The 27,769-nt window shown below is 41.9% G+C and overlaps 1 protein-coding gene across 6 annotated transcripts in view; it reads right to left on the bottom strand.

The window, feature by feature from the left end:
• Positions 1-17,713: 17,713 nt before the first annotated feature.
• The window catches only part of PAPOLG (poly(A) polymerase gamma), a 43,840-nt gene continuing 33,784 nt past the window's right edge, over positions 17,714-27,769 (bottom strand). For 3 of the 6 annotated variants that reach the window (XM_036435410.2, XM_045580767.1, XM_045580768.1), the window contains 4 exons: positions 27,506-27,723; positions 26,923-26,988; positions 26,681-26,737; positions 23,320-24,754 (listed from right to left, as the gene is read on the bottom strand). In XM_036435410.2, the coding sequence (XP_036291303.1) occupies positions 24,656-24,754; positions 26,681-26,737; positions 26,923-26,988; positions 27,506-27,723 (440 nt within the window). In that variant the 3' untranslated portion in view covers positions 23,320-24,655. Of the gene's footprint in view, positions 17,936-20,315; positions 20,494-23,319; positions 24,755-26,680; positions 26,738-26,922; positions 26,989-27,505; positions 27,724-27,769 lie in introns of those variants that run through there. The other 3 variants (XR_004987462.2, XM_036435412.2, XM_036435411.2) reach the window with 3 other exon arrangements.

Here is a 27,769-nt window from a genome sequence, read left to right as displayed (position 1 = left end):
GCCGACCGTCCCTTCTCTGCGCGCAGTGTGCGCGCCGCCGGGACCTCCTTTCACTGCTCCCCGGGGCTCCGCCTTACAGCCCGGCTCCCTATGGCTGAGCCTGAGTCCCCGGGGTCTGGCCTAGAACTGGGGTTCAGAGCAGTCGGGGGCCCAGCACAGTCAGAGTTTTATCTCCTTTCCGCTAGGGAACGCCCGCCAGGCACTCCGCCTCCCTCCTCTCCGGCTCCGTCCTCTCCATGCGCTGCGTCTCCGTACCTTGGGCTTTTCCAGCTCCTCCCCTCCTCCTTCTGGTTTTCTCCTTGCTTCTCACTGTAGAATTTCAGTCAGTCAACCTTCCTGTAGTTCTGGGCAATGTCCGTTTTATATTTTAGTTGTATTTTATTGAAATTGTTGTGTGCGGCTGCGGCTAGGTGTTCACCTGGGCGCAGCCATCTTGGATCCTTCTAGTTTGATCCTTTTTGTTGCTGGTGATATTCTATTGTGTGAATGCAGCCTGATTTATTGATCTAGTCCCCTATCATAGATCACTTAGATTGTTTCCGTTTTGTCTATTATGAATGAAGCAGCTAGGAACATTCTTGTACTGGTCTTTTGGTGAACATAGGCACTTATTTCTCTTGGGTAATTACTGAAGGTATGAAATTGCTTCAGGCTTAAGGTTTGACTGCGAGGCGGTAGGTGGGAGTTTGTATATAATCATGGGCGAGAAAGTCAGTGTTGGGGCATGGTGTCAGCAATCACCACCCAAAAAGAAGAAGGCACCAGGCCGGGGCACTCAGCCACTGCTTCTAGCTGTGTTCCCAACAGGTGACATTGGGTGTGTGTGAAAAATATCTTAGCTATGACAATGGTTTGTGGCCCTAAGTTACACTGATAGACAATCACTAGTGGCTCAGTGCATGAAATTTGTGCAAGTTAAAAGGGAATTCATTAGAGAAATATTTTAATATTGCTATTTGTCAGGGACACAGGCAGGCGGTGTCACATCCCTGGCCAGTGACCCAGGCAGGCAGCTTCACCTCAGCCCTGGGTGGGGCTGCCGCAGGCCTGCTCGCAACCCCCAGCTGGGTGGCATCCGGGCTGGGTGGTGCCCTGGGCCTGGGAGCACCCCTGCTGGTGGTCGTTTCCACCTCGAGCCGCTCCCAGGCCGCACCTGATCCCGCCTGATCGGTGGTGACTGTTACACACCTGACTGGTTGTGGCTTGTTAAGGCATCTGGGCTAACTAGCATATCCCTCTATTATTATAGAGGATGTCATGGGAGAAGGGGGATTAAAAGAGAATATGTGACAAGTCTCCTTTGGGAGGTGATCATGAAAACAGCTTGAGTAACTTTGGTCTCACTCAACCTCGATGCTCTCATCTCTCCGAAATTGGGATCCTAAGATGATTACCTTGCTTTTTGGTCAAGGAAGGTATCTTGGGAATACGCAACGCTACCCAGAGATGCCCTTGGGAAAACACAGCTAAGGTCCTGCTGTATGTTGGGAGGAGCTGGGGCTTGTAGGTACGAAGACACAATCATACTCCGGAAGGACAAATAACTGACTAGAGTCTGCAGAGATCTTGCTCTAATCAGTCAGCAGCCCACTGGCCCAGCAGAAGAACAGTGTCTTTTATTAGCACCTTCTGTTGAGGGAGGAAGTGATGAGTGTCTCCACTGGCCCTGCTGGGCGTCATGTAAGATCAGATCTTGCCTGGAGGAAGCTCAGGAACCACAATACAGCCACCACACTCGAGGCTTCCTCAGCACCTCGGCACCCACTGCTCTCCTGTAACTCATGCGTGATGTTTCCGCCCCAGGAGGCCTGCTCTTGTGAGCAAATGGAAAGAAAGTAAAAAATCTGGAAAGAATGAATGAAGAGGAAGCGGACACCATGAATCAAGCCAGGGGAGCTGCACCCAAAGCCTTTGGACCCCACGGGTCTTCTTAATCGTGTTCTCCGTAACCCAGGTCTCTGATGGACAGTTCGCTTCTGCGTGGCTCCTGGGGGTATGATATGTGGCCAGTGTATCACAGGAAGCGCCAGGCACTGCCTGCATCCCTGAGCCACACACCGGCAGTATAATAACAGCAGCCAGAACCACTTATGGCCTGTTTGGTCTTCGTAAGTGTTCTAGGCTTCACACCCTTTCTTAAACTTTCTGCGCCTCAGTCTCTTCATCTGCAAAATGGGGGTGATCAGCCAAAACCGATTTGGCTCAGTGGATAGAGCGTCGGCCTGCCTGCGGACTGAAAGGTCCCAGGTTCAATTCCAGTCGAGGGCATGTATGTACCTTGGTTGTGGGCACATCACCAGTAGGGGTTGTGCAAGAGGCAGCTGATCGATGATTCTCTCTCATCGATGTTCCTAACTCTCTATCCATCTCTCTTTCTCTCTGTAAAAAAATCAATAGAATATATTTTTTTTAAAATGGGGGTGATCATAATGGTGCCTACCTCATGAACTGGTCAACATGTTAAAGTGCTCGTGACAGCCGGGACCGGTTTGGCTCAATGGATAGAGCGTCGGCTTGGGGACTGAAGGGTCCCAGGTTCGATTCCGGTCAAGGGCATGTACCTTGGTTGCGGGCATATCCCCAGTAGGGGGTGTGCAAGAGGCAGCTGATCGATGACTCTCTCTCATCGATGTTTCTAACTCTCTATCTCTCTCCCTTTCTCTCTGTATAAAAAAAAAATCAATAAAATATATTTTTAAAGTGCTCGTGACAGAAGCTTGGCACAGTCTCCTCTGTGCTTCAGCCTTTACTATTACTTATAAGAGGCACCTGCCCTCAAGCTGCTCCCACACTAGGAATGGGTGGGTGCCACCTTCTATTTTCCTATTCCACTGAAAGCTTGACAGGCAAATAGAACCTGAATAACTTTTGCCTGTTCCTCTCTAGACCCCAGGCAGGGATATTTCTGCCCCTTGAGGTTGTCACTTGACTGACTCACTTTCCCTCTCCCCCTTCCCTTCCACTCAGAAGCCCTGCTCCAGAGGGGGAGGTGTCATAACCACTGTCCTTGGGGTGGGGACTGGGCACACAGCTAAGGAAATTTTGATTGAGCCAATGACTCATGAGCCACTGTACTTGGGCTCAGCATGGTGAGGTCACAGCACAGACTGGGAGCCCAAACTCAGGTCTGCTTGGCCAAGAAATGGAGCTGCTTTTCCATGAGTGATGCTTTGGAGACATGGAGGTGATCATGGCCATGCACACCACATTCTCCCCCTTTTAAAATAAATACATATTTTATTGACTTCAGAGAGGAAAGGAGAGGGAGAGATAGAAACATGAGTTATGAGAGAGGAACATTGATCCGCTGCCTCCTGCAGGCCTGCCCCTCCCCACCTATGGGATTGAGCCCACCACCCAGGAGTGTGCCCTGACGAGGAATCCAGCTGTGACCTGCTGTTCATAGGTTGATGCTCAACCACTGAGCCACACATGCTGGATGCACAGTCTCTCCCTTTCTGTTTTGTTCAAAGGATTATGATGAGCCAGGCTCATTCTAGCACAGGTTGGGTTGGTTCATCTTGTTGCTGGCGTGGCTTTCATTTGGGTATGTATCCGACACCCAAATATCCTTCTGCCTTTCCGGAAAGCCATTCAGTAATTAATTCTGAGCGCCAGGTCGAGCTTCCAGGCAACAGGCTCTGCAATAGAGATTTGCACACAAATTAACTGGGGCGTGCTCTCAAGATCAACACCTGAGGGGGTGACAGAGGGAAGCAGGATAGACAGAGGGAAAAGTCAGAACTTCAATGCTGTCACAAAGGTTTTTGCTGATGGGGCTCTGGAACCACAATGGCCCTTTAACCCTGGAGCCTGGCCAGGCTTTATAGACCCAGGGCACCATTGGCTACAGGCTGCCCTGGAGGAGTCAGGGGCCATGGGGGAGGCGCTCCAGGAGGGCAAGCTCAAGCCAGGGCAAGCCCAGCTAATGCAGCTGCCAGCCACTGGCTGCCAACACTCTGGGCAGCTGGGCAAGGAATGCCCCATCCTGAGAGAGAGCTGGACAACATACCTCAGCATCCATCACACTGAGCAAGGGCATTAGACCTCTTTGCCTTTTACCACCTGTACAACTTCTTCCTGTTCTCTAAGGTCTGCAGAGTATCGAAATGATGAAGGATTTAGGTTTTGGAGTCTGAGAGACTCATGCTCAAATCCTATTTCTGCCATCTGTTTAACAATATTGATAGAGTATATTTTAGGTGCTGCGAAGGTACTAAGCGTACAAAAGTGATAACCCCCAGTCGCTGGAGCTAATATTCCATATATGATATTATATAATACTAGAGGCCCAATGCACTAAGATTCCTGTAATAGTGGGCCTTCCTTCCCCTGGCTGCCGGCACTGCCTTTGCTCCGGTCAGAGCCTCCTTTTGGCTCAGGCCCGGAGCTGCCTGGCTTCCCACGCTGCCCAGAGGCCCAGAGCAGCTCTGCACCGTTGCCGCTTGCCCCACCCCCAGCTGCTTCGTGCCTGAATATGCAAATTAACTCGCCATTTTTGTTAGGTTAATTTGCACACTCCTGATTGGATGGTGGGCATCATGAAGATAGTATTATTATAATACTAGAGGCCTGGTGCATGAATTCATGCATGGTTGGGTTTCCTCAGCCTGGCAGTTGATTGGGGCTGTCTAGCCAGTCCCAATCAGAACCAATCAGGGCCACTGGTTGAAGGAGGTGGGGCGGGGAGAAGGGGTGGGAAGAAGGACCATGGGAGGTTGGCTGTGGGAGCACACTAACCACTAGGGGGTAACTCCTACATTGAGCATCTGCCCCCTGGTGGTCAGTGTGTGTCATAGTGACCAGTCAACAGATCAAAACAGTTCCTTAGGCATATATATATATATATATATATATATATATATATATATATATATCTCCTATTATAATATATTATTTATAATGATTAGTGACATGGAAAACATTAAGTGGGGTGTGGGGGTAAAGGAATGGTGGGAATGCTATTTTGTGTAAAGATCAGGGAAGGCTTCCATGACATGAAGAGGGGAAGGTGTGGCTGTGCAATGCAGAGATCTGGGGAGATTGGGTTTCCGATGGAAGGAACTGTAGTGCAAAGGCCCTGAGAAGGGAGGGTGCTGGGAGTGTTGGGGGCACCTGGAGGCCAAGGTATGGGGTGGGGCTCAAGGTGGGGGAAGGAGATGGAGAAGGGGTGGAGAGGGGTTTCCAGGAGTAGGAGATAAAAATCAGAGGGGTTTATAGGAAATATTCACACCAGGCAAGTCTATGGTAGCAAGTGAATCTATGGAGAGCAGGTTGTCTAGGACTGGGAGAGGGAAGATAGGGAGTGCAGGATTTCTTTATGAAATGATAACCATGTTCTCAAACTTGCTGAGATGTTGGCAGCACCACTCTGAATATGCTAAAAGCCACACAGTTTTACTTTAGGTAAACTGTAAAGTATATGAATTTTTTCTGAAAAAGCTCTCTCAAAAACCAGAGCAGTGGCCCACAGGAGACTGAATCACCCAGGTCTTCTTTCGGATTTGTGCTTTTATTCCGAGGTGGGGCATTACTACCTTTAGCAGGCTTTAAGCAGGAGAGTGAAATGATTGGATTTACATTTGAAAAGATGTTCTATGATGCTGAGAATAGGCTGGAGAGGGCAGGTGTGGAAGCTGGGAGATGGCTAGGAGCTTGTGATAATCCAGATGAGAGGTGCTGGTGGCTCCCAGCAGGTGCTGGAAGCTGGGGAGCAAGGAGTTGAATTTAGACACCCATGCATGGTGGAGCAGTCAGGAAGTGCTGATTGGATAATGGGGAGTGGATATATAAGGTAAAGGAATCAGAATTTTTTTAGTCCTAACTGTAGAGCGAACTGGCCATTCACTAGGATGAAGACAATTGTGGGAACAACACGTGTAGGGGAGGACTCAGTTTGGTTTTTACTATGTGACGTTTGAGAGGTCTATTAGCGATGCTGCATAGGCAGGTGAGAGTTGTCTAGGGCAGTGGTCGCCAACCTTTTGGACCTCACGAACTACCAGTGGTCCGCGGACCACCAGTTGGCAACCACTGGTCTAGAGTTCAGCATGGAAACAGTCTGGGATGGAGAGGAAATCAAAGTGATCAGCCTATTCACGGAATTTAGTCTTGAGATCCTAGGGAAGAATGAAGACAAAAGTCATGGCCAAGTGTCTGAACCTTGAAGCCTTAGTTTTTCAAACAATGCAAGATCCGCTTGGGCAGTTATTGTGAGTGCTGGCACATGTTCAATGAGTGAAGTGCTCAGTGGCTCCTAGCTCTTTCCCACTGCCTTTTTCATCTCAGAGTTCCTCGGGAGATGTATTGTCAGCTCAGTATCTCCAGTCTTATTATTTTACTACTTTATCCAATTTAATACGGAGAGCACTGAGTGCGAATCAGCCACTGTGGTGGAGACATCAGGAACCTAAAGATCCTGGATCACACTTTCTATCCTTTGAGGATGTACCTTCCAGTGGAGAAAACATAAAACCCTATCATAGGGCAAATGACAGGGCTGTAACAGGTACAATACTGGGCTGGGGTTATGGAGACATTAATTCAGACTGGAAACATTTGTGAGGACATCACTAAGGAAGCAGAACATCAGCTGGAGCTTGGGAGCTGAAAGGAATGTGTTGGGGTAAGATGGGGATAGAAGGGAGGGCCACCCAGACAGATGTGGCAAGTATAGAACCACTGGAGTCTTCTGAGGCTAAAGCATGGTGCTCATGGCGATGGGTCAGAGGAGGCTCAGCCTGGCATGAGTGAGATTGAAAGTGTTGGCAGAGGGCACTCCGTTTTAGAAAACTGTACCCTTGGGCACACCCTGAGTTGTCTGGTTTCCAAGAACTGCTTCCCTCTGAACACAGACCTAAGGCCTTTTGGTTCCTCTCTCAGACCCATCACATCAGCTCACCAGTTTCATTGAAACTACCATGTTCCGCTCATCCAATCATGACCTTTTGGCCACCTCTTGTTCCCTTCTTGTAGTCCAGTGGTTCTCAACCCTTCTAATGCCGCAACCCTTGAATACAGTTCCTCATGTTGTGGTAACCTCCAACCCTAAAATTATTTTTGTTGCTACTTCATAACTGTAATTTTGCTATGGTTAATGAATCGTAAATATCTGTGTTTTTCGCTGGTCTTAGGCAGTCTGCTAGCGGTTCTCAACCTGTGAGTCACCATCAGAAAACACAGATATTTACGATTCATTAACAATTAGCAAAATTACAGTTATGAAGTAGCAACAAAAATAAGTTTATGGTTGGGGGGCACCACAACATGAGGAGCTGTATTAAAGTGTCGAGGCATTAGAAATGTTGAGAACCACTGCTGTAGCCTATCTCTTGCTAGCATCTTCAACTAATTTGTCTGTTTGGCCTTCTACTCCATTTTATAATCTCGCAATCCTGGTATTTTCAACAACCTCTTTCTCTTCTATTTCAGGATGTCGAGGTCATGGACAACAATTCCCTTACTACATATCTCAGTAGCTTTGACTTTGTTGTCACCAGTCTCAGCTGGGCCCTTAAAAATACTGGTCCATTCTTTCATGCATCCCCTTAGCCAGCTGAATTTCCCATCTTCCACTGTGGCCATGCTTCCTCAAATGTTTTGCCTTTAACACTTGCAAACGTATCTACGTATTTCTTATTAGTTACCTATTGCTGCATTCAAACGTTAGGGGCTTAAATTAACAAAACACTTATCTTACAAAATAGTTAATATCTTACAGTTTATGGACTCTGGCTGTGATTTAGTTGGGTGCCTCTCCTTCAAGGTCTCTCAGAACATTGCAATCAAGCTATTGGCTGGGGCAGCAGTGGTCTCAAGGCTTGACTGACGCTACAGAATGCTCTTCTAGTTACTCATGTGAGCCTTGACATAGGGCTGCCTTACAACACAGCAGCTGATGGCCTCCAGGGGGAGTGAGCTAAGGGAAAGTAAATACAAGAGTGCCTCAGATGGAAGCCACAGTCTTTTTATAACCAAATATCAGAAGTAGCATATCATCACTTCTACTGCATTCTGTTAGTAATGAGTCAATAAGTCCAGCCCCCACTTAAGGGGAAGGGATTATACAAGGGCTTGAATACCAGGGGGCAGAGATCATTGGGACCATATTCCTTGTTTCTTCCTGGGCTAGTTCCTCAATATGTGCAAATGTTCCGGTCCTCTGAATCTAGGGCTGTATGTTCCATTAGCTTCTTTCCCTCAACCTTGAGGCATGTTTCAAAATCTCTTACGTTAAAAATAAACCTTCCTGCCACCTTGATCTATGACCCCTGATCTTTCCCTCCTTCCCCTGCTTCTCTTCTTGAGAATGTGACCTTTATTCCTCGCATTCACTTCCACCTCCACTTCTATGGTAAGGTCATCCTAAATGCCAGCACAGAGGGCTACCTTTCAATGCTTGACCTCTGTGGTATTTAATGCTGCTAACTCTCTTCTTAGCATCTCTTGTTTGCTGACTTCACCGTTTCAGCTCCTTCTTTCTTCACTTATCCCTAAATCTGAGATTGTCCAGGCTTAGCTCACACTTATTAGCTTCACTCCCTCTGAATTCCCACATTCATTGCTCCCAACATCTCGAATGTTCTGGTAACTTTTGCTGGAGTTATGAATCTTAGTCTTCCAAATCTGAGGAGAAGAAAATAACACTTTCTTGACCTTGTGACCTTGTTTAAATCAACTTCAATCTATCATGGAGGCCTCATTCTACTGAGTTGGCCGGCAATTAACCTCAGGAATTGTTGAATGTCCTGTCGCTCCCCTGCCCCTTCCCCTCCTTCCACCCCTGGCAACGTCAGCTCCTCCCGGGAGGCCCCTCTAGGAAAAGCCATCAGTCTTTGGTTCTGGCTGATTAGTTGTTGAGATGTTCCCTGGTCTGACCACATGAACCCTTCAGATCCAATGACCTTGCTGCTTGGAACAAAGGAATCTTTGACAAAATTAGTGCTCCTGTGTTTGGGGTCCAGCCTTCCTAACCATCCTGATCATTGGCCCTCTCTGAGGACATGTCACCTCCCCAGCGAGCTGACACAGAGCAGGGCCCAGATGGCAGTGCTCCCAGACCTGCTGATGTTCCCCCTCTTCTCAGTCCCAGGCCAAATCTCTCCTCGCTCAGAGCTCTGGTGCTGGGAACAACACACACACACAACCTTTACAAGGTGCGCAAAGGAACTGAGACAGGCCTTACACCTGCTTGGAATGCAGAGGAGGGAAAAGAATAACAAACAAAACACACATTAATATTGTTGGGAGTTTAGCAGTGGTTTCTGTGATTTAACAATTTCTCCCTGGTGAATTTGTAGGAGACAGGTGAAGGTAAAAACATTTGCTTTATTACTGACAAAGCTGATTGGAAACCAAGGCTTTGGGTCCAAACCCAGTGGTTCACTCTACAGATCAACCCACTGCTGTCCTGCGAACCACTCAGCCCTTGGCAGGACGGATCAAGAGGGGTGAGCCACCTCCCCACCTTCCCACCTCCCCACCTTCCCACCTCCCCACCTCCCCACCTCCCCACCTCCTCCTTTCCCACCTCCCCCCTTCCCCAACTCCTGCTGATTTCATCTGCTCAGTTCCTTCTTTAAGCGGACCAAACAGATAAACCGCCCCTCCCTTTTTCTCTGGTAAGAACCCCTCTCATGAGGCTAGTTCCCCCTAACATATATCTGAGAAGACAAGCCTGCCACACTGTGAAATCAATCTGGACTTCCAGCCAAAGCCTCTCTCCTGAGCTGAAGACAGCATTTCCCAGTCTCTAGCACATCTCTATGCAGATGACTTTGAGGCAGCCCAAATTCACCACAGCCAAATCTGAATTCCACCCTCCCCCCCTTTTTCAGAATTAATACAATCTGTCTCCCAACCCAAGGGAACTATCCTCTACTGTTGCCCTAGCCCAGTCTGTCAGCAGATCCCATCCATCCTACCTTAAGAAACCTCTTGAAACATGTCCTCCTCCCCTACTCTGCTACCTAGGCTTCCTCTCTCCCCATCTCTTAGCTGGACCATAGCAAGAGCCTCACTCTTTCCTTACCTCTGCCCCTTCCTCTCCTATCCTCAGGCAATAAGACGCTGCCTACGTTTCCAGCCTCCTCTTACCCTTTTCTCCAAATGTGTCCACACACCTTGCGCACACCCTTACTACAACCTCTGACTTCCAGAACCTCGGTCCTTTGCACATGTGTTGTCCTCTGCATTGCTTTCCATCCTCCCACTTACCCGGTTGTTTGCCTGGAAAACTCATTGCCTGATGACAACATTTGAACCTGAGGTTATTTTTCTCTAACACCATCGCTGACCAAGGCAGACATAACCCAGCTGTTAGCAAACTTCCCACCTGTCTGAGGGATCCTTTAGAGTAGAGATGAGTTTAATTTTTGTGTCCTGGGTGCCTGGCGAACATTACAGGCTTGAAATGAATGGCTTTGTGGCTACTGTTTCACGCTCACCCCATTAACTTAGCCTTTCAAACTGATCTCATCCTTTGGTCCATCCTTCCCATCCCCTTCACCTGGTGACCTTGGTGCAGCGAACTGGCTCCGGGCTCTCAGGGAATTTAATGGTGCTTTCCCTCTAGTGTGCTCAGCTGGAGGCAGGCAGAACAGGCGTCTCTGCAGGCAGTGAGTGGGCCTTGCTGGAGGTGTGGCTGCTTTGTGCAACCTCAGGACCGCCTGCAAATCAGGCTCAATCTCCTTCACTTCCTGTGCTCAGCCTGTGCTCAGGGAGATTAGATACTGCCTAATCAATGCTAATTTTCTTTTCTTAATACTTGAAACTATCAAGTACCAGTTGCCATTCTAGTGGGTGGCTTTCAGAAATCCCCTTTTTTTCTGGTGTTTAACTCTTGTGAGTTTCAAGAAACCAATCTATTTGGAAAGAACCTGCCCTTAGAAGTTCTCTGAACTGCTGTGAAGCCTGGGCAGGAAGTGACTTTGGATCTGGGTTAGACAGTCTTGTCTCACTCCGAGGACAGGTGGGAGTGATGAGGTATAGGTGCATCTGGGAATGGGCGTGGCTTTAGATCATTCCTGTAGCCATTTCTCCAGGCGTATAGAGTCTGATCTGAAATGAGAGGATGTTCCTATTGCACATTGGTGGGGCACCTGTTCTACTAGGCACTCCCGGAGTCCTGAGCTGGCTGGGGTTTCTCATCTCAGCTTGACCTGCTGTAACCTTAAGTAGACTGAAGGACAAGCCAGTGAAACCCTGTAAGAATTAAATGAGTCTTATACACTTTCTTCAAATATGTTTGGAGAAGGCTTGATGGCAGGGCAAGAAACAATATTTCCACATAATTGCATCGGAGGCATATTCCCATTATTATCTATTATGTCCATCTGTCTGGCTGGGGAGACAGACACTGCTTTCTCCCCCCCCCCCCACTTTTTCCCCCCCCGCCCTGGTGTTTTTAGGAGAAGATGCCCAGTGTAGTTCAAGTGCCATGAATAGGGCATGATGAGCTCTTTTGTGTAAATTTCATAATGTTTCAAAACTATTTATTGAATGCCACTATGTGTCAAGAGCTTCTGGATTCTTTTAATCCGTTTAGCAACTCTGAGGTAGATTCTTTTATTAAAAAAACAAACAAAAACACCTGAGGCACAGGGAAGTTAAGTACTTTCCACAGTTTCTCAGTAAAAGCTGGGATCTGAGCCTGTAAGTGATAAGAGATGAGCCCGAAGGCTATCTGTTCCCCAGTCTATTATACAACACTCTCTTACAGCATACTGGATAGTATGTATAAGCGTTAAGACTCATTTAATTCTTACAGGGTTTCACTGGCTTGTTTTTCAATTTTTAAAAGTCAAAACGCCCTACAAGTCTTTTTTTTTTTTTTTTTTTAAGTCATCTCCTTGCCCTGCTCAGTGGTTAAGAGCATTGGCTAGTACACCAAAGTGCTGTGGGTTCGATTCCTGGTCAAGGGCATGTACCTGGGTTGTAGGTTCAATCCCTGGCCCAGGTTCTGGCATGTGCAGGAGTCAACCAATACATGCTTCTCTCTCTCCTTCCCACCCTCCTCCCCTTTCACTCTCTCTCTCAAAAAAAGAAAAAGAAAAAAAAAAACAGAAAAAAAAAAACACATATTCTTTAGTGAGATTAACAACAAAAAAAGTCATCTCCTCCTTCCTTTCCCTATTTCTGTTCCCGAGAGGCAATTATTTTCATTTTAAGGCTTTTGTATTAGTTACTCCTAATTTTCCATTTATTTTTCTCCTATTTCTAAATAACATGCTTACACTCTTCTAGTTTTTGATATTTTCTATTTATATCACTGCAGATGGGGATTTGATTCTTACATTGTCCTTCCTCTCCCCTTCTCAGTATAGTTCAATATTCTCTACTTATATTATTACAACTATATAAATATTCACAGCTGAGCCATGTGACACACTGTAATTACAGTTCCCCTTTATTTAGCTTTTTGATTTCCCTAAAATTAATGTTTTAAAACATTTATTTGGTTATTCTCAAACTCAGAAATGTTAATTTCCTACCACTATAATCAAGCTTATCAGGTAAACTTTCACTTTCATTTTTCTTTTCTTGGCAGTATTCTCCTGAATCCCTTTTCTTCCTGCTTCCTGATGTCTAGGGAATATTATATAGCTAATTTTTTGGGAGGTTAGCTGTCTGTCCATCCTGTCTGTAGAACTCTACGAATCTTTTGGAATACTTTCATGTCACAGTTTCTCTGTGAGGTTTGGAGGGCAAGTGTTTCAGGTGGGAGAAAACAAAGCACAATGGAGGTCGAGTATCAAAGTTACCCAAATATAAGGGGCAGTGCTGGGCTAGAACTGAGCTTTCCCGATTCTTAGCCTTGGACTCTGCAAGAAACCAGTGCCCCCTGCAGCCCATCACAAATGACCATTGTTGCTGCTGACCAGGTTAACCTCAAAAGTTTCAGACGGAAGAATGCAGGTTGGCAGGGATTTGATACACACCTCTGTACAACTTTTCATAAATGGGAGATAGAGCTGAGCACTAGGCTTTGAATCATACTTCCTGAGTCTACCAATTAGTAGTCATGCAATTTTGAGCTAGTCATATAATCTCTTTAAGCTTCCATTTCCTCATTTGTAAATATGCTACCTCATGGATCATTGTAAGAATTACTGCCATGTTTTAAAAGGCACATCCCAAATGCTTAGTCAATGTTAAACATTTTTGTAATTATGATCTAGAATTTCTCAGGAGATAGTAATATATATATATATATATATATATATATATATATATATATATATATATATATTTTATCCTCACCTGAGGATATTTTTTCCATTGCTTTTCAGAGAGAGTGAAAGGGAGGTGGGAGAGACACATTGACTGGTTGCCTCTTCAGCACACACGGGGTGGGAGGCTGGGAAGCGAATAGCAACCCAGGTACATGCTGTATGTGCTCTTGACTGGGAATCAAACCTGTGACTTTTCAGTGCTCAGGCTGATGCTCCAACCTCTGAGCCACACCGGCCAACGGGAGATAATACTCTCACTATTGGACCTCAATTCTCTAATATACTTGAGTTCCTGGGATATATTATATGGGAGCTATGTACAATAGAATTCTCTAAATGAGCAAATTTATGTATCTCACGTGAGTGGCTCTTGGTTAATAAGATGCCTGTCATTCTTCAGTTGACCTTCAGTCTACACTTCAGGGATTGCTGATATATTGTACGTATCCCTTGGCCAGCAGAGATCAACTGACCTCGACTAAAATAAGTACCATCTAAATGTTCCAATTCTTGCTCCTTGCCGATTTTTGGCCTTTACATTTTAAAAAATTACTGACTGATGCAAAGATTTATGTTTCCTGGTTATATTTTTCCTTAGGAGAAAGGTACTTCTATATATACACTTCATCATCTACTTCTCCCACATGCTTCATACTATCCTTTCTGGTACTATTTCCTGTGCCAGTTTGCATTCTAGAACAGACTGAATAATCTAAGTTTGAGACGAACTTTTGGGGAAAGAACCTTGAGATTTTTTTTTTGGGAAAAGAACTTCTAATGCAATATATTTCAAAGTGTAGGTCATGACTCAGGAGAGTTTGTGAAAACCCCTTAGTTAAATCATAACTAGCACTCAAAAAGCAATAAAACAAAGTATCAACCTGTATTACACAGTCAGGAAAGCAGTGTTTGTGAAACTTGTTTTGATTATATAAAATATATATACAAATATTTTCATCTATGTGTGTATACATGTGTTGACTTGCAATGTAAATGTATTTCTGACTCAGTGTTACAGTTGGAAAAGTTTGAAAAACATGTCTTAATGATTTTCACTAAGTTTTATTTGCCTCTGCATCTTAGTTCTTTCATCAGGACTCTCTTCTAGATAATCCTATTCAAATAAATAAAAATAAACAAAAGCCAAAAGATCAAAAACAACCAACCAAGCAGGACTCATGCATTTTCTTTTTCAGCATTTTTTTGGCATCCAAATACATAAAAGATTCTTGGATAAAGGTTACTCCTCTCAAATCTACAATCTCATCAGGGCAAATAAATAGGTAAAGTGAATACTACACGAGTTAGAATTAAAATGTTAAAAAATACAAGTAACATGTTAGGGAATGTACACTGAATCACTCTGATCAAGTTCACATGGAAGGCTTTATGCAACCATTAGGCCCAAAATATCAATCATTAGGTTTAGAAGCCTGTCCTTTTAAGGACTAATAAGTAAGTTTGGCTGGATCTTATGGTTTGATAGTTTTAGAACATGTGATTTATAATAAATTCTATTTTGCCCTTAATACTTTAATGCATTTGGATCCACAAAGGACTAATGATGTTAACTTACTTGAAAGCACTTCAGCATAGTGGGATATTTGTTTTATCCTAGGATCAGTGAGTTGCCCTAATCAGAAAGTCACACTCCAGGAATGGTCAGCTGACAACCCAATCTGGAAGACCACACTTCACCAGTGAGTACCAGGGGCCCTTCTCTTATCCATTGCTCAATCGATAATTAGCCCTGCTAATTATCGTAATAAATGTCAAATGTGTTTCCATTGGTGCTATGAATGGCTTACTAATAATCTTAATGATGTAGACATAGGGTCTTATTTGTGAATTAAGTACTATTAGTATTCAAGATAATGTTTGGCTATGAAAAAAAGTCAATTCAGAAATAAGAATGTAACCAGCTCTGTAACATGTATTTCTGTAGACAGAACCAAAGGCATGATTGCTAAATGTACTTCTGTCTAGCCATTGGTAGAAGATCCTGGTCACCTCATTTTGACTACAAGGCTGACAGACTTTTGCCCTCAATATATGAGGCAGATGCTATTGCTTGATAACAAATATTTAATAAGTGATTTTGTGAGGCAAATGGAGTATGACTTTTAGATTAAGTAGGTAGTGGATATCATTATCTTTCCAAAACACTTTGAGTGGTAAATGACCCACTGTCAGTTTGAAAAATAAGTAAAATTACTCCCAAATAATATCAATCATCAACACCCATTAATCAAAGCAAGTTTATTTGATTACTAATTTTAGACAAATGAGGCTCATGTGTACAATTAAGAAATAAGACAATCCAAATAAAAGGCAAGAAAAATTAAAATGAATTACACAAACAGATGCATTCATTTTACATAACACTGGAATGATTGATATAGCACCACTTACCTCAAAGATATCCTAGTTTATAAAGTAACTGTGGATCTTTGCTAAAATGTAGCAATAGTTTTAAAAATTATAGCAAGTCTGATAATAATCTTATGTTCAACTAACTGCAGAAATTATTTCAGAAAAAAAAAAGGGAAATTTGGGAAGGATTTGACCTTGTATAATTCTTTTGAAAAAATCCCAAATACATATTATAGTTACCATTATTGAGATTGGTTTTCTCCCATCATCTGCACTTTTTATCACCCCATCATGACCTAAATTCTAAGCTTTGGAAGATTTTATAGGCAGTTATTTAAACGCAATTTTATTTATAAAATATATTTTTTAAACTAAAGTTCTATTGGTCTGTTCAATATATTCTGGTCTGAACTACAAACACAGAAGAAAAAGAGAACTTTAATGATACTTTAAATCATAAGGATTAGGATCTTTAATGATTAATTGTACTTTTTACCATTTCTAATGGCCATATAAGAAGCTATTCTACTCTGATCTTAGGTTGAAATTTGTTGAACTACAGTTTGACCCCATTGATGAATCTAAATTAACATGAGGACATTTATAAATCCAATAGGAAGCATTTTTCTAAATACTGAAAAAGTTTCATCTGAAATATATAAACTTGGAGAGAAATTTGGAGGTTTCAGCATCCTCCATCAGCCCACTTTACTAGTTAGCAGCCATAGTACATTTTCAGAAATATACCACAGAAAAATCTTATGGAAAAAATTCCCCCAAGTGCAAGATTATTCAATTCTGAATAGCCGTGGTCCTCCCCACCATTTTTTTTTTTTAGGGTCATGAACCACTTTGAAAAGGCGATGAAAGCTGAATCCCCTGCAGAAAAATGCATATAAACAAAAACTTCTTAAATACATTTGCAAAGGATTCCCTAAGGTCCGGGAATTCTGATTTCAAAGCTGTGGGTCAGTGGAAAATAATCTTAGCCTAGTTTCACTGCTTCTGTTAAACATTTCAATGTTACTAAATTGCTGCTATAAGTCTGTTATTTTTATTGTAAGTACCAACGTAGTGTTTTAAAATTCATTCTCCTGCCTCAATGTTGTAAGATTTTTAAGTCATGAACAATCTCTCTCAAATTGCCCCAAGGGTAAATTAGCAGATTATAGTTTGCCTTTGATATATACTAATTTTCAGAGTCAGTCACTGAAAAATGAGATTAAAATTTAACTCTTGTGAAAATGAACATGTCTACATAATGAACTAGAGTCCCGGTGCACACATTCATGCACCAGAGGGGTCCCTTGGCCTGGCCTGCAGGGACTGGGACAAAACCAGCTCTCTGACATACCGAGGGGTCCCGGATTATGAGAGGGCGGTTCTCGGGGGACACACCCCAGAATTGGGCTCCCTCCTAATTCCAGTGCATCACCTGAGAACCACAGCTGCCAAGTCACCACAGCTTGGCAGCTCCTGTGTTGAGCGTCTGCACCCTGGTGGTCACTGCATGTAATAGCTACCGGTTGGATGGTCAGTTGGATAGTCACTTAGGCTTTTATATATTAAAAAAATATTTTTTATATATATTAAAAAAATATATTTTTAGTTTCACACCTGAAATCCAATACATTTACTTAGTCCCTCATAACATAACATATACCCCCAGATCATACTTTACCTTTACTTACTTGGAAGCAGTACAATGGAAGATTCCTACAATCGTAACAAAATGTACTGAACATTCTACCTACCGTTCTGGATAAAAAACACTTCATTTTTTACCAAACCCACCATCTTAAAAGCATTTCATCAAATCCCAGTTACCAAACAGGCTGAAGAATGCTATCTTTGAGAGGTCCAACTTGAACCATTGACCATATCTTAACCCCATGTTGAATGGACCCTTAAAACTTCAAGAAATGACTCTACTATAATATGAGGTTTAGGCTTATTGCTTTCTTATTAAAGAAAAACTCCCCTAATCACTCCAAAGAATCTGTTTATATACTACAGGTAAACATGGATGTACAGAGATTTCTTAAAGAGACTTTGAAGACTGATAATAGAAAGGGATAATAGGTAGATATTGAATAAAAAAATGCAAATACATCACATATAAAATTTAATCAAATCCCTTACTAAAGAATTTTTCAAAGTTTGAAGTCAGGTGACAATCCTTTCATAATCATTCACCTTTACTCAAATAGAGTATTGGTAGAACAAATCTCAAAATATTTGAATATATCGATAGGAAGATATAATGCTGCCCTCTCCTCTTGGGTGCGTAGCTCAGAACAGCCTCCTGGGCCAGCAAGCGGTGATGAAGCCTGAGAAGAGAAAACCCAAAGATGATACATGGACAGCAGATGATCTCAGCACTGCACAGTAGGTATCCCAGGGAGATAAGAAACATAAGGAAAAGAAGCAAATAAGGACTTGGAAACAGACAGCCCAGAGTACAAGGTGCAGAAGCTCAGGGACCCAGACTGGAAGCCAAGTGCAGAGAGAGGGCAGGGGACAGAGATGGGCCAAAGCTCCAGAGAGCATCCACGACAAGGAAGCTCAGGGACAAGGCCCAAGAGCATAACTTGGAGAAGCACCAGAGCTGAGGCAAAGGCTGGGAGAGGGACCAGAGTCTGACTGAGAGCACACGTGTAAAGGAAGGAGCCCAAGCTGGCAGCCATGCACCACAACCTGTGGGGCCTGGATATGCTCAGGCCGTACCCTCCAAACTGACTTTTCTGAGTGCAGGATGCAGTCAGAATGATAAAGAAACAGGTGCAATTTCAAAGATAAATGGGCCTGGCACCAGCATGCAGAGGATGTAGTGAGGAATAGTGGAAAAGATAGACTTGAGAAGGAAGTACAGCTACAGCGAGGGCCCCACCACGGGGAAGCTGGCTCCAAGGCTGGGAAGTGATGACTGTGGAAACTGAAAAGGAAGACATCGTCCTAGAAAATGTTTGAGCTGATGACTGACCGGTCAATTTCGAAGACTATGAAGATGACTTTGAGGTCTGTGACGGAGAGGATGATATTCGCACTAATGAGCCAGAATCAAGAGGGAGAGAATTGAAGAACTTCCTTTAGCCTAGGGGTGTCGAACTCAATCAGAGAAGGGGCCAAAATCTAAAATCCAGCCTAAATTGCGGGCCGAATGGTTTACTGAACAGTCATAAACTGTCATTGTGGTGGAAACGCAGCGGAGTGTAGTGATGACAGCGCGGTGCGGGCCACATTGCAAGGCCTGGCGGGACGGATTTGGCCCGCGGGCCTTGTGTTTGACACATGTGCTTTAGCCAGATAAAAAGGAAATACAAGAAATTCAAAATGCATTAATGCAGAAAATGAAAATACTAATGTACACAATTCCAGAGCCCATTTGTGGAATTTCTGTGGCTTCTGCAACAGCCTAACACCATTAAGAATTGGGACTCAGGCCCTTAAGCAAAATTTGGTCTCCTGGGGAATTTGTATAAGATACTGGAAAATAGAGCTTTTCACTGTTTCAAAAACAAAAACATTTGAATGTAGAAGAGTTCAGCTAAGAAAACGGCTGACCTCAGAAAACACCTTTGGGCTGCACAGTTGGGTACTCCCAGGGGAAGTAAGAAACACAAGGACTTAAAAATGGATGTCTTAAAGTCAAAGCAGCAGAACTCTAGGGACCCAGACCAGGAGGCCAAGAACAGAGAGGGTGGGGGACAGAGACCAGCCACAGACCCAGGGATCATCCTTGCGGGGACAGAGACAAGCAGCAGCAATGGGGGAAGAAGGGAGAAGCTGAAGGACAAAGCCTGAGGGCATGGAGAATCACCAGATCTGAGGCAAAGACAGAGAGGGACCGAGAGGACTGCATGCATGGGAGGAGTCTAAGCTGGGAGCCACATACCGCAACCTGTGGGACTTGGGACGTGTGCGGGCCATCCCCAACATGATCTGCCCGAGTGCAGGATGTGATCAGAATGGTGAACACAGAAAGCATGGGAAGTTCAAAGAGATATGGGACTGGCACCAGCATGCAGAGAATGCAGTGAGGAACAGTGGAAAACTTAAGACTCGAAAAGGAAGCACAGCCATAATCAGGGCCCCGCCATGTGAAAGCTGACTCCGAGGCCGGGAAGTGAAGACACTGTGAAAATTGAAAAGGAAGACATTGACTTGGAAATGTTCAGCTAAAAGAACAGCTTTGCTTTGCTAAGGAAGCTACAACTTGGTTGTGGGATTCTATTCTTGTCTTTTCCTATGTAAAAAGTGAATAAAGGGGGAGATACTAAGATGGTGGTGGATTAAGTGAAAGTTACAGCAACATTCTCTCAGGACCAAATTGGAATTACAAGTAAAATATAAAAACATCATCGTGAATAACCAACTAAAGACTAGCTGGAGAGAATCCTTATTTTAAATATGTAAAAAGGAGACAACATCAACATTGATAGGAGGTGCAGAAGTGTGAGGGGATTGGGAAGGCTCCATAGGCAGCAGCTCAGGTTCCGGAGGGATGTCAGTTGCCGGGGGCTTCCCTCTGAGAAGTCTGGGGAAGCCCAAACTGGGCTCCCAGGCCCGGAGCAGCAGAACTGGGAAAGGTGCCCAAATAACATCTGGCTGTGAAAGGTACCAGGGTTCTGTTGGGCAGGGACAGAGAGCTAGAAATGCAGACATACCCTTAAAGGGCCAACACACTAAATTTCGTTTGCAGCCACTTACCTTGGGTCCAGCAGTGGGAGGGCAGAGTGGACTAGAGCTGCGTGAGGAGAGTCTGGAGTTGATGACTCAGCAGTAAGAGAGCAGAGGGCAGCCGCTGGGATCCCTGTGCTGAGTCACTCCCCCATGCTGCAGAAGCCACCTATCTCAGGCAGACCTTTCCCATCAATGCAGCCTTAGCCTGGGGGGGAGGGGGGAGAAATTGCCCCACCTGTTAGAAATTCTCTTACCCCACCCTAGGTTTAGGCTGGGCTGTAGTCTACAGCCCGAGGCTCATTAAGTGACTGAGACTAACAATCATCCTTTACTCAATCAGAGAAGGGGCCGAAATCTAAAATCCAGCCTAAATCGCGGGCCGAATGGTTTACTGAACAGTCATAAACTGTCATTGTGATGGAAACGCAGCGGAGTGCAGTGATGACAGCGCGGTGCGGGCCACATTGCAAGGCCTGGCGGGACGGATTTGGCCCGCGGGCCTTGTGTTTGACACATGTGCTTTAGATAGAAGTGGATCTTTGGGTGCTTTGAGTCCACCTGACCTGCCTTTGGGCTCTGGCCTAAGAAAAGCAGACCTGGTGCACAGCTTGGTCCTTCCCCCATGCGTCCTGCCCAGCAGAAGGAGCCACAAACTGTGGATCATTGGTAGCTCTAGACAAGGGTACTCAAGGCCCATCAGAAACAGCGTCTGACATTGGCCTGCACCAGAAACCATTTGAAGAGGCCCCAAACCAATAAACCCAGTTGCCAGCTTTCAGACAACAGAGTAGGTTCCAATAAGCTCCACAAGCTTATCCACAGGGAGGTACTGGCAGGCTCCAAACTCTGCAGAGAATTCACTTTGTGTGATAAGTATTGTAAATGCATAGCAGCTTGTATGCTGTGTTGGGGGGTTGAGCCTCATTGTCAACCATCCTGAGGATTGAGCCCATGCACTAAAGAGCCAACAGCGATCAAGACTAAATTAAAACAGGAGAACGTTAAAATGTACAAAGAACATTATTAGAGTACCCAGATCTGGTGATCAGGGAGATTGTGCCACTGGATTCCACAGGTCACCCACTACATAAGGCCACCTACCAAGACTGGGAGTTGTAGCAGATCTACCTTATGCATAGAAACAAACTCAAACAGGCAGCCAAATGGAGACACAAAGAAACAAGCTGCAAATGAAAGAACAAGAGAAGAGCAAATGAAATGGAGATAAACAATTTATTAGATATAGAATTCAAAGTGAAAACTGAAAGGGTGCTTAACAGCATAAAAAAAGATACAGAAACTAAGAAAAACAACTGGTCAGAAATGAAGAATGACATAGCAAAAATAAAGAATACACTGGAAGGAATAAACAAGAGATTAGAGCAAGCTGAGGATCAGAACAACGAATTACAAGATAAGAAAGGAAAAAACCTCACTCAGAGTATCAGAAGGAAAAAACAAAAAAACTAGACGACAGTTTAAGAGAGCTGTGGGATACCATGAAACTTAACGGCAATATCTGGGGTATCAGAAGAAATAAGCAAGAGATAGAGAACCTACTTGAAGAAATAATGTCACAAAACTTCCCAATCCTGGTGAAGGAAAAAGTCACATAAGTTAAAGAAGCACAGAGTCCAAAGCAAGAAGAAACCAAGGAGTCTACACCCAGACACATACTTAAAATGCTAAAAACTAAAGAAAATCTTATAGGCAATAAAAGAAAAACAATTTGGTGCCTACAAAGGAATTCTCAAAAAGCTGTCAGCTGATTTCTCAAGAGAAGCTATAGACCATAATGGAATGGCATAAAATATTTAAGGTAACAAAAAGCATGGATATAAAACCAAGACTACTCTATCCAGCAAGGCTATTATTAAAAATAGATGGTGAAGGAGCATCTCAGAACAAAAAGAAAGGCAAAAGGAGTTTGTCATCACCAAATTAGCATTGCAGAAAATGATAAAGGGACTGCTGTAATAACAACAGAGAAACGCATGCATAAAGAAAAGGGCAATAAATAAGTATCTATCCCATAATAATCTTAAATGTAAATGGATTAAATGTTCCAATTAGAAGACTTAGGTAGCTGAATGGATAAGAAAACAAGATCCATATATATGCTGTTTACAAGTGACCCACATCAGAACAAAAGACTCACACAGGATGAAAGTGAAAAAAAAAAAAAAATGAAAGGAGAAAAAATTTTTTCATGCAAATGGAAACAAAAGAAAGTAGGGATAGCAATACTAATATGTGATAAAATAGATTTCAAAATGAAGGCCAAAACGAGAGATAATGAAGGTCACTACATAATACAATCCAACAAGAGGATACAACCCTGGTAAACATATATGCACCTAATATAGGAGCACCTAAATATATTACTAAAACTTTTGGAGGACTTTAAGGGAGATATTGACAGTAATACAGTCAGAGTAAGGGACTTTAACAACCCCACTGACTTCACTGGATAGATCTTTCAGACAAAAAAATCAACAAGGAAACAATGGCCATAAATGACACATTAGAATAGATGGTCTCAATTGACATTTGTAGAACATTTCACCCCCAAAGCTGCATAATATCCATTCTTCTCAAAAGTGAATAACAGAACAATTATGTTTTTCTTGATCTTCTTTACTTCTAAGAAGTTTTCCTTTGTATTATACAAATGAAACACTAGACTTTTCATTTCAGAGACACAAGGGTCAAGGTACAGCAGTGGGAGGAGAAGGATACTGTCCTTTAACCAGAATTCAGGTATTTCAATCAATGGTAAAGGGCTCACAAGAGAAAATGGACTATTACTCCATTGGCTAAAAGCTATCCCTTAAGTCCTATAAGATACACAACCAAGTATTTTCCCTGCATTATTCAAATGTACCATTTTGTGGTTTTCCTACTGAATGTGGAGTGAAAGCTGAATAAGATAATATATACCAGTCATTTTTGCTGTGTCATCTATACATTTTCACTTTAAGAAAAATTCAAGCATAATCCATATTTTAAAAATTAGACTAGAGAGACAATAAAGGTTTTAAAGTTTTCTCTTTGAAAAGATGGTATCTTACAGTACATACAAAAATACTCTGAAAATACATACGACTTCATTTACAAAACACTGAATCAACATATTACAAGAATTACATGGTTATGGATTTTAATAAACTGAGCATGCGTTCATGAAACTTAAAAAATATTACGAAATGCATTGAAAAAAGCAGTGTAAAAAAAAAGACAACTCATATAATTAAATAAAATTTACAAAGATCCTGAGCCAATTAATGGTTGGTAACAATGTTATTCAAAAATGCCTTTAGGTCCCAATAAAATCCACTGCTTATTTCTGCATGCCTAGTCTGTGAAGAAAATATGTGAAGTTGTGGGGTGATAGTCAGAAATTATCATGCCAATTTAAATTTACACTCAAAAATACAAGTTTGCCATACTTAAAGGTATCTGGTAGTTAATGCTGGAATGAGTTGCTACTCAGTAAAAAATACCAGCCAGCTAACAAGAATGGCATGAGATATGATATGTAACAATTTCACCATTTATATACTGATTTTAGTATCCTGGTTCTATTTTGATAAAGATGCATTTTGAAGGCCTCCATGGGAGGCAAAATATAGAAAATTTATGTAATCACTAGACTAATCCTCCCTGGTAGCTATGGAACATTTGGACAGAAAGGCGCGCGCGCACACACACACACACACACACACACACAATTTTTTTTTTTTTAAATATTCCATGTGCCAATCTGGAAAAAAATAATTTAAATCAATAGAATTCATTAAGTACATCTACACAAATGAGGAAAGCAGAAAAGATACCTCACATTCATTTACCTCATGTTTCACAAAGTGGTTTCAATGCTAAAGTAAATGTGTTAACATTTGGAAAATTACAGGACAATTTTTTTTTGTTTTCAACTTTTTCAATTTTATACAATGATTATAACATAAGACCAAAAAAAGAAGAAAAAAAAAAAAAGGAAAAAAAAAGGGGGGGGGGGTGTCAGGACTTGTTTTATCAGTGTCCGAAGAGCCAAGAACTGGTTCCCATAATAGAGAATTAAGCATCAAAAGTTAAGGCAGTAAAACCTCCAACACAAAGCCATAATATTATAGATGACAATTTGACAGCACGTGATCCTCAGAGAAGTGTATGTAGCAATCAATGAGAGGATGCTACAGCATCTGCAGATCAAAGTGTGAGAGTTCAAAAACCACTTGAAGGTTGTCAGATTGATGACTATAACTTTCACCTTATTTTATACATGACAGCCACTTCTATTTTTAAAAAAGTGGCTGCATCTGTGTCACTAATGATTGCATATTCACCTAAATAAGGAGGCACTGCTTTTACCGATTAAGAGTTAGTCGAATAGAATTTTTGATGACTCGAATGTTATTTGCTGGAATTGGAGATGATGAATCTGGTAGTTCTTTACTGGGCAGTCTCTATAAAGGAAACAGAAACAAAGAAGGGAAAGCAAATGTAAGGCCGAACTGGTAAATCAGTCATAACTGAGTTTTTTTCCAAATCCTTAATCTCCTAAACACTCAAGTCTGTGTTGAATATTTTATCCCAATGTTCACAGCATTTCTTGTTTGGGAGACTTTTAAAAAAAATATATATATTATTGATTTTTTTACAGAGAGGAAGAGAGAGGGATATAGAGTTAGAAACATCAATGAGAATCATCGATCAGCTGCCTCTTGCACGCCCCCTACTGGGGATGTGCCCACAACCCAGGCACATGCCCTTGACCGGAATCGAACCTGGGACCTTTCAGTCCGCAGACCGATGCTATCCATTGAGTCAAACCCTTTTCCGCTGGAAGACTTTTTTTTTTTTTTTTTAAACAGTAAGAGATGAAAAGCAGAGGGATAAGAAGGATAAAAGTGCAGTGTTATGTGTAGGAAAGAGGACTTTGTTAAATCAATCACTACTTTTAGACTGAGAAATACATATAGAACATAGTCCTCCCCAAAGTCAGGCAATGGTACAGAAAAATAAGAAGAGCGTGGTCACTAAATAGGAAACTCTTGGGGTGTGAGGTGTAAAAATTAGATACATGGTTACATCCCTCAATTGGTTTCTGTAACACTGTTCAAAGTTTTCAGGACAACTGACTTTGTAGTCAGGCAAGGTAACTTCAGTGATGGTGAAATTCAGGGACATGTATATCAGGGATTTTCAGAATACTACAGATCATTAAATAATGAAGGCAAAGTCTAAGAAACTGAGAAATGAAGACATCCAAAATACAGACACTTGTGTAATGGAAACAGTATGTTAGCTTCATGTCAAAGATGATTGCAAGAATTAAATTTTCTTTCATGTTACCTTGGCTCAACAAATATCCGATATCTACATCCATTCAAAATAACACGAACAATTTCAAGCATATATATAAATTGAAAATAGGACAATGAAGGCTTAGATGCCACAGCTAAGACGCAGACATTTTGCCACATTTGTTTGGTTTATGGTCTTACCCTTTGTACATGGAATATTTTAAAGCAAAACCCAGACATGTCACTTCATGCTTTCATACTTTAATATCAATTTCAAAGCTTTTCTTCCATTTATCACACCCACATTTTTTGTAACCCACTCTTATGTTAAAAGCAATTTTACAAATTCTACAACTAATATAAAATATGAGGATACTTTCTATTTTGCTTTACAACCTAGTAGGGTGACAGTTGACTGATAAGAAACACTATATTCTTTAGTGGGGGAATTGTGCGTGTAAAAATTCTGTGTTCACTATAAACTCTCAGAGAAAGACTCTCTCTGATTTACACAAGGCTGAATTTTGAGGACCTCCTTATCAGTTTGCCATGCTTACTAATACTACATTATTAGTTTCAAATGGTAATTTTTTAAAAAATAAATTTTTAAATCGAGGTTTAGGGGTCTTTAGCTCATGTTTTAAGTACTTAGTATGTACATAGGTACATTTGATTCCTTCAAAATATTAATAAATATGGCTCCTAACTATCAAACCTAAATTTTGACAGTAATCAATGGTGCATTACAAAAGACATATTATCAAGTATTGGTAAGAAATTACTATGCTGGGCACTAAACTATTTCTTTAAAGGTAAGTAAAAAACAAAGGTTGAACATAATATGAATAAACCATGAAGTCTTAAACTACTTCGTCTTTTCTAGACTTCTGAGGTACATATATTTAGGATCATATACCTTGTTTGCTATTATCACTCCCAACTATACTGCTGGTCTTTAAGGATAGGAACAAAATTTTATTACCTTTTCCCTTTACCCAGTGCTAGGCTCTTAATAAGCTTTTTGTACCTATATATCAACTATGCATTTTAACCAATTTATATTACCTAACAATAAGACTGTTTTACCTTTTTGCGTGAAGTATCAATAGTTGGAATAGGCATACATTCTCTCCCAATGGCATCCTAAACAAAAAGAAGAATTATATATAAGTGTAAGCTTTCTCTCCCATATACAAATGCTTATTTCTACATGAAGTAAAATATAACAATACTCTACAGATAGATCTGACCCACTTTCAAATATAGTGCTTTTCCTAATACATGCCTCATTAAAAGTATTTTGAAGCACATCATTACAATATACTTACCACTGATTTTCTTTTTCTGTTTTCAGCAGCACGCGATTCCTGAAACTTTGATTCAAGTCGAAGAAACTAAAATATAAACATTAAAATGATTGCTATTACCTACACAAATATACAAAAACCTATATAAACCAGGAAACTAGTGATTAGGCTATCATCAAAACTATTTACAAACAATATAAGAATTTATATTAGCTCAAATTCAACCAACTACCCTTAATTTCTAGTTTGAGTGATCTCTTGGTTATCACAATTCTGTTTATAACAAATAAAATAGTTTTACCACCCTCTACTGGAGGCAGAGGAGATCAACATTATAACACAATAAATATGACTGTTTAGTTACCAATAATGACTTCTGTGGAAGTCAAAAAGAAACTTATATTAACCATTTAAGTTTTCAGATACATTTATAATTTGAATTTAGGATGAACAATTAGAATTCTTCCTTTAGGATGAGGGTAAATAGTCAAATCATACTAGAACACTAAGACAGCTATGGAGAATTATAAATTTCTTTAGTACTCTCTTAAAGTTAATTTTTAAAAAATCAACTACTGAATCACCACTAAAGTTGCAACTTTACCTTTTCTATATCTTTTATTCTCTTTGAAGACATATCTATAGATGGAGAATGGGACCTTTTGGGCATAGTTTTAGTTATATTTGCCATCCCATTTAGAAGAAGTTGTCCCTGGATAGGGTTGTGGGGTGTTGTGGTCCTAGGAATAACATTTCGTCCTACTACAGTAGGAATGGTGCACACAGCTGGGGGTGAAACAGCTTTTACTACAGAGTCAACTTCTGTAAAGGAAAAAAGAAAGACTATAGTAATTAAATAAATATGTAG

The sequence above is a fragment of the Pipistrellus kuhlii genome, unplaced genomic scaffold (assembly GCF_014108245.1).
Source record: "Pipistrellus kuhlii isolate mPipKuh1 unplaced genomic scaffold, mPipKuh1.p scaffold_m20_p_13, whole genome shotgun sequence".
Classification (NCBI taxonomy): domain Eukaryota; kingdom Metazoa; phylum Chordata; class Mammalia; order Chiroptera; family Vespertilionidae; genus Pipistrellus; species Pipistrellus kuhlii.
Note: the sequence above shows the minus strand (reverse complement) of the source record. Positions and strands in the feature narration are given on the sequence as shown.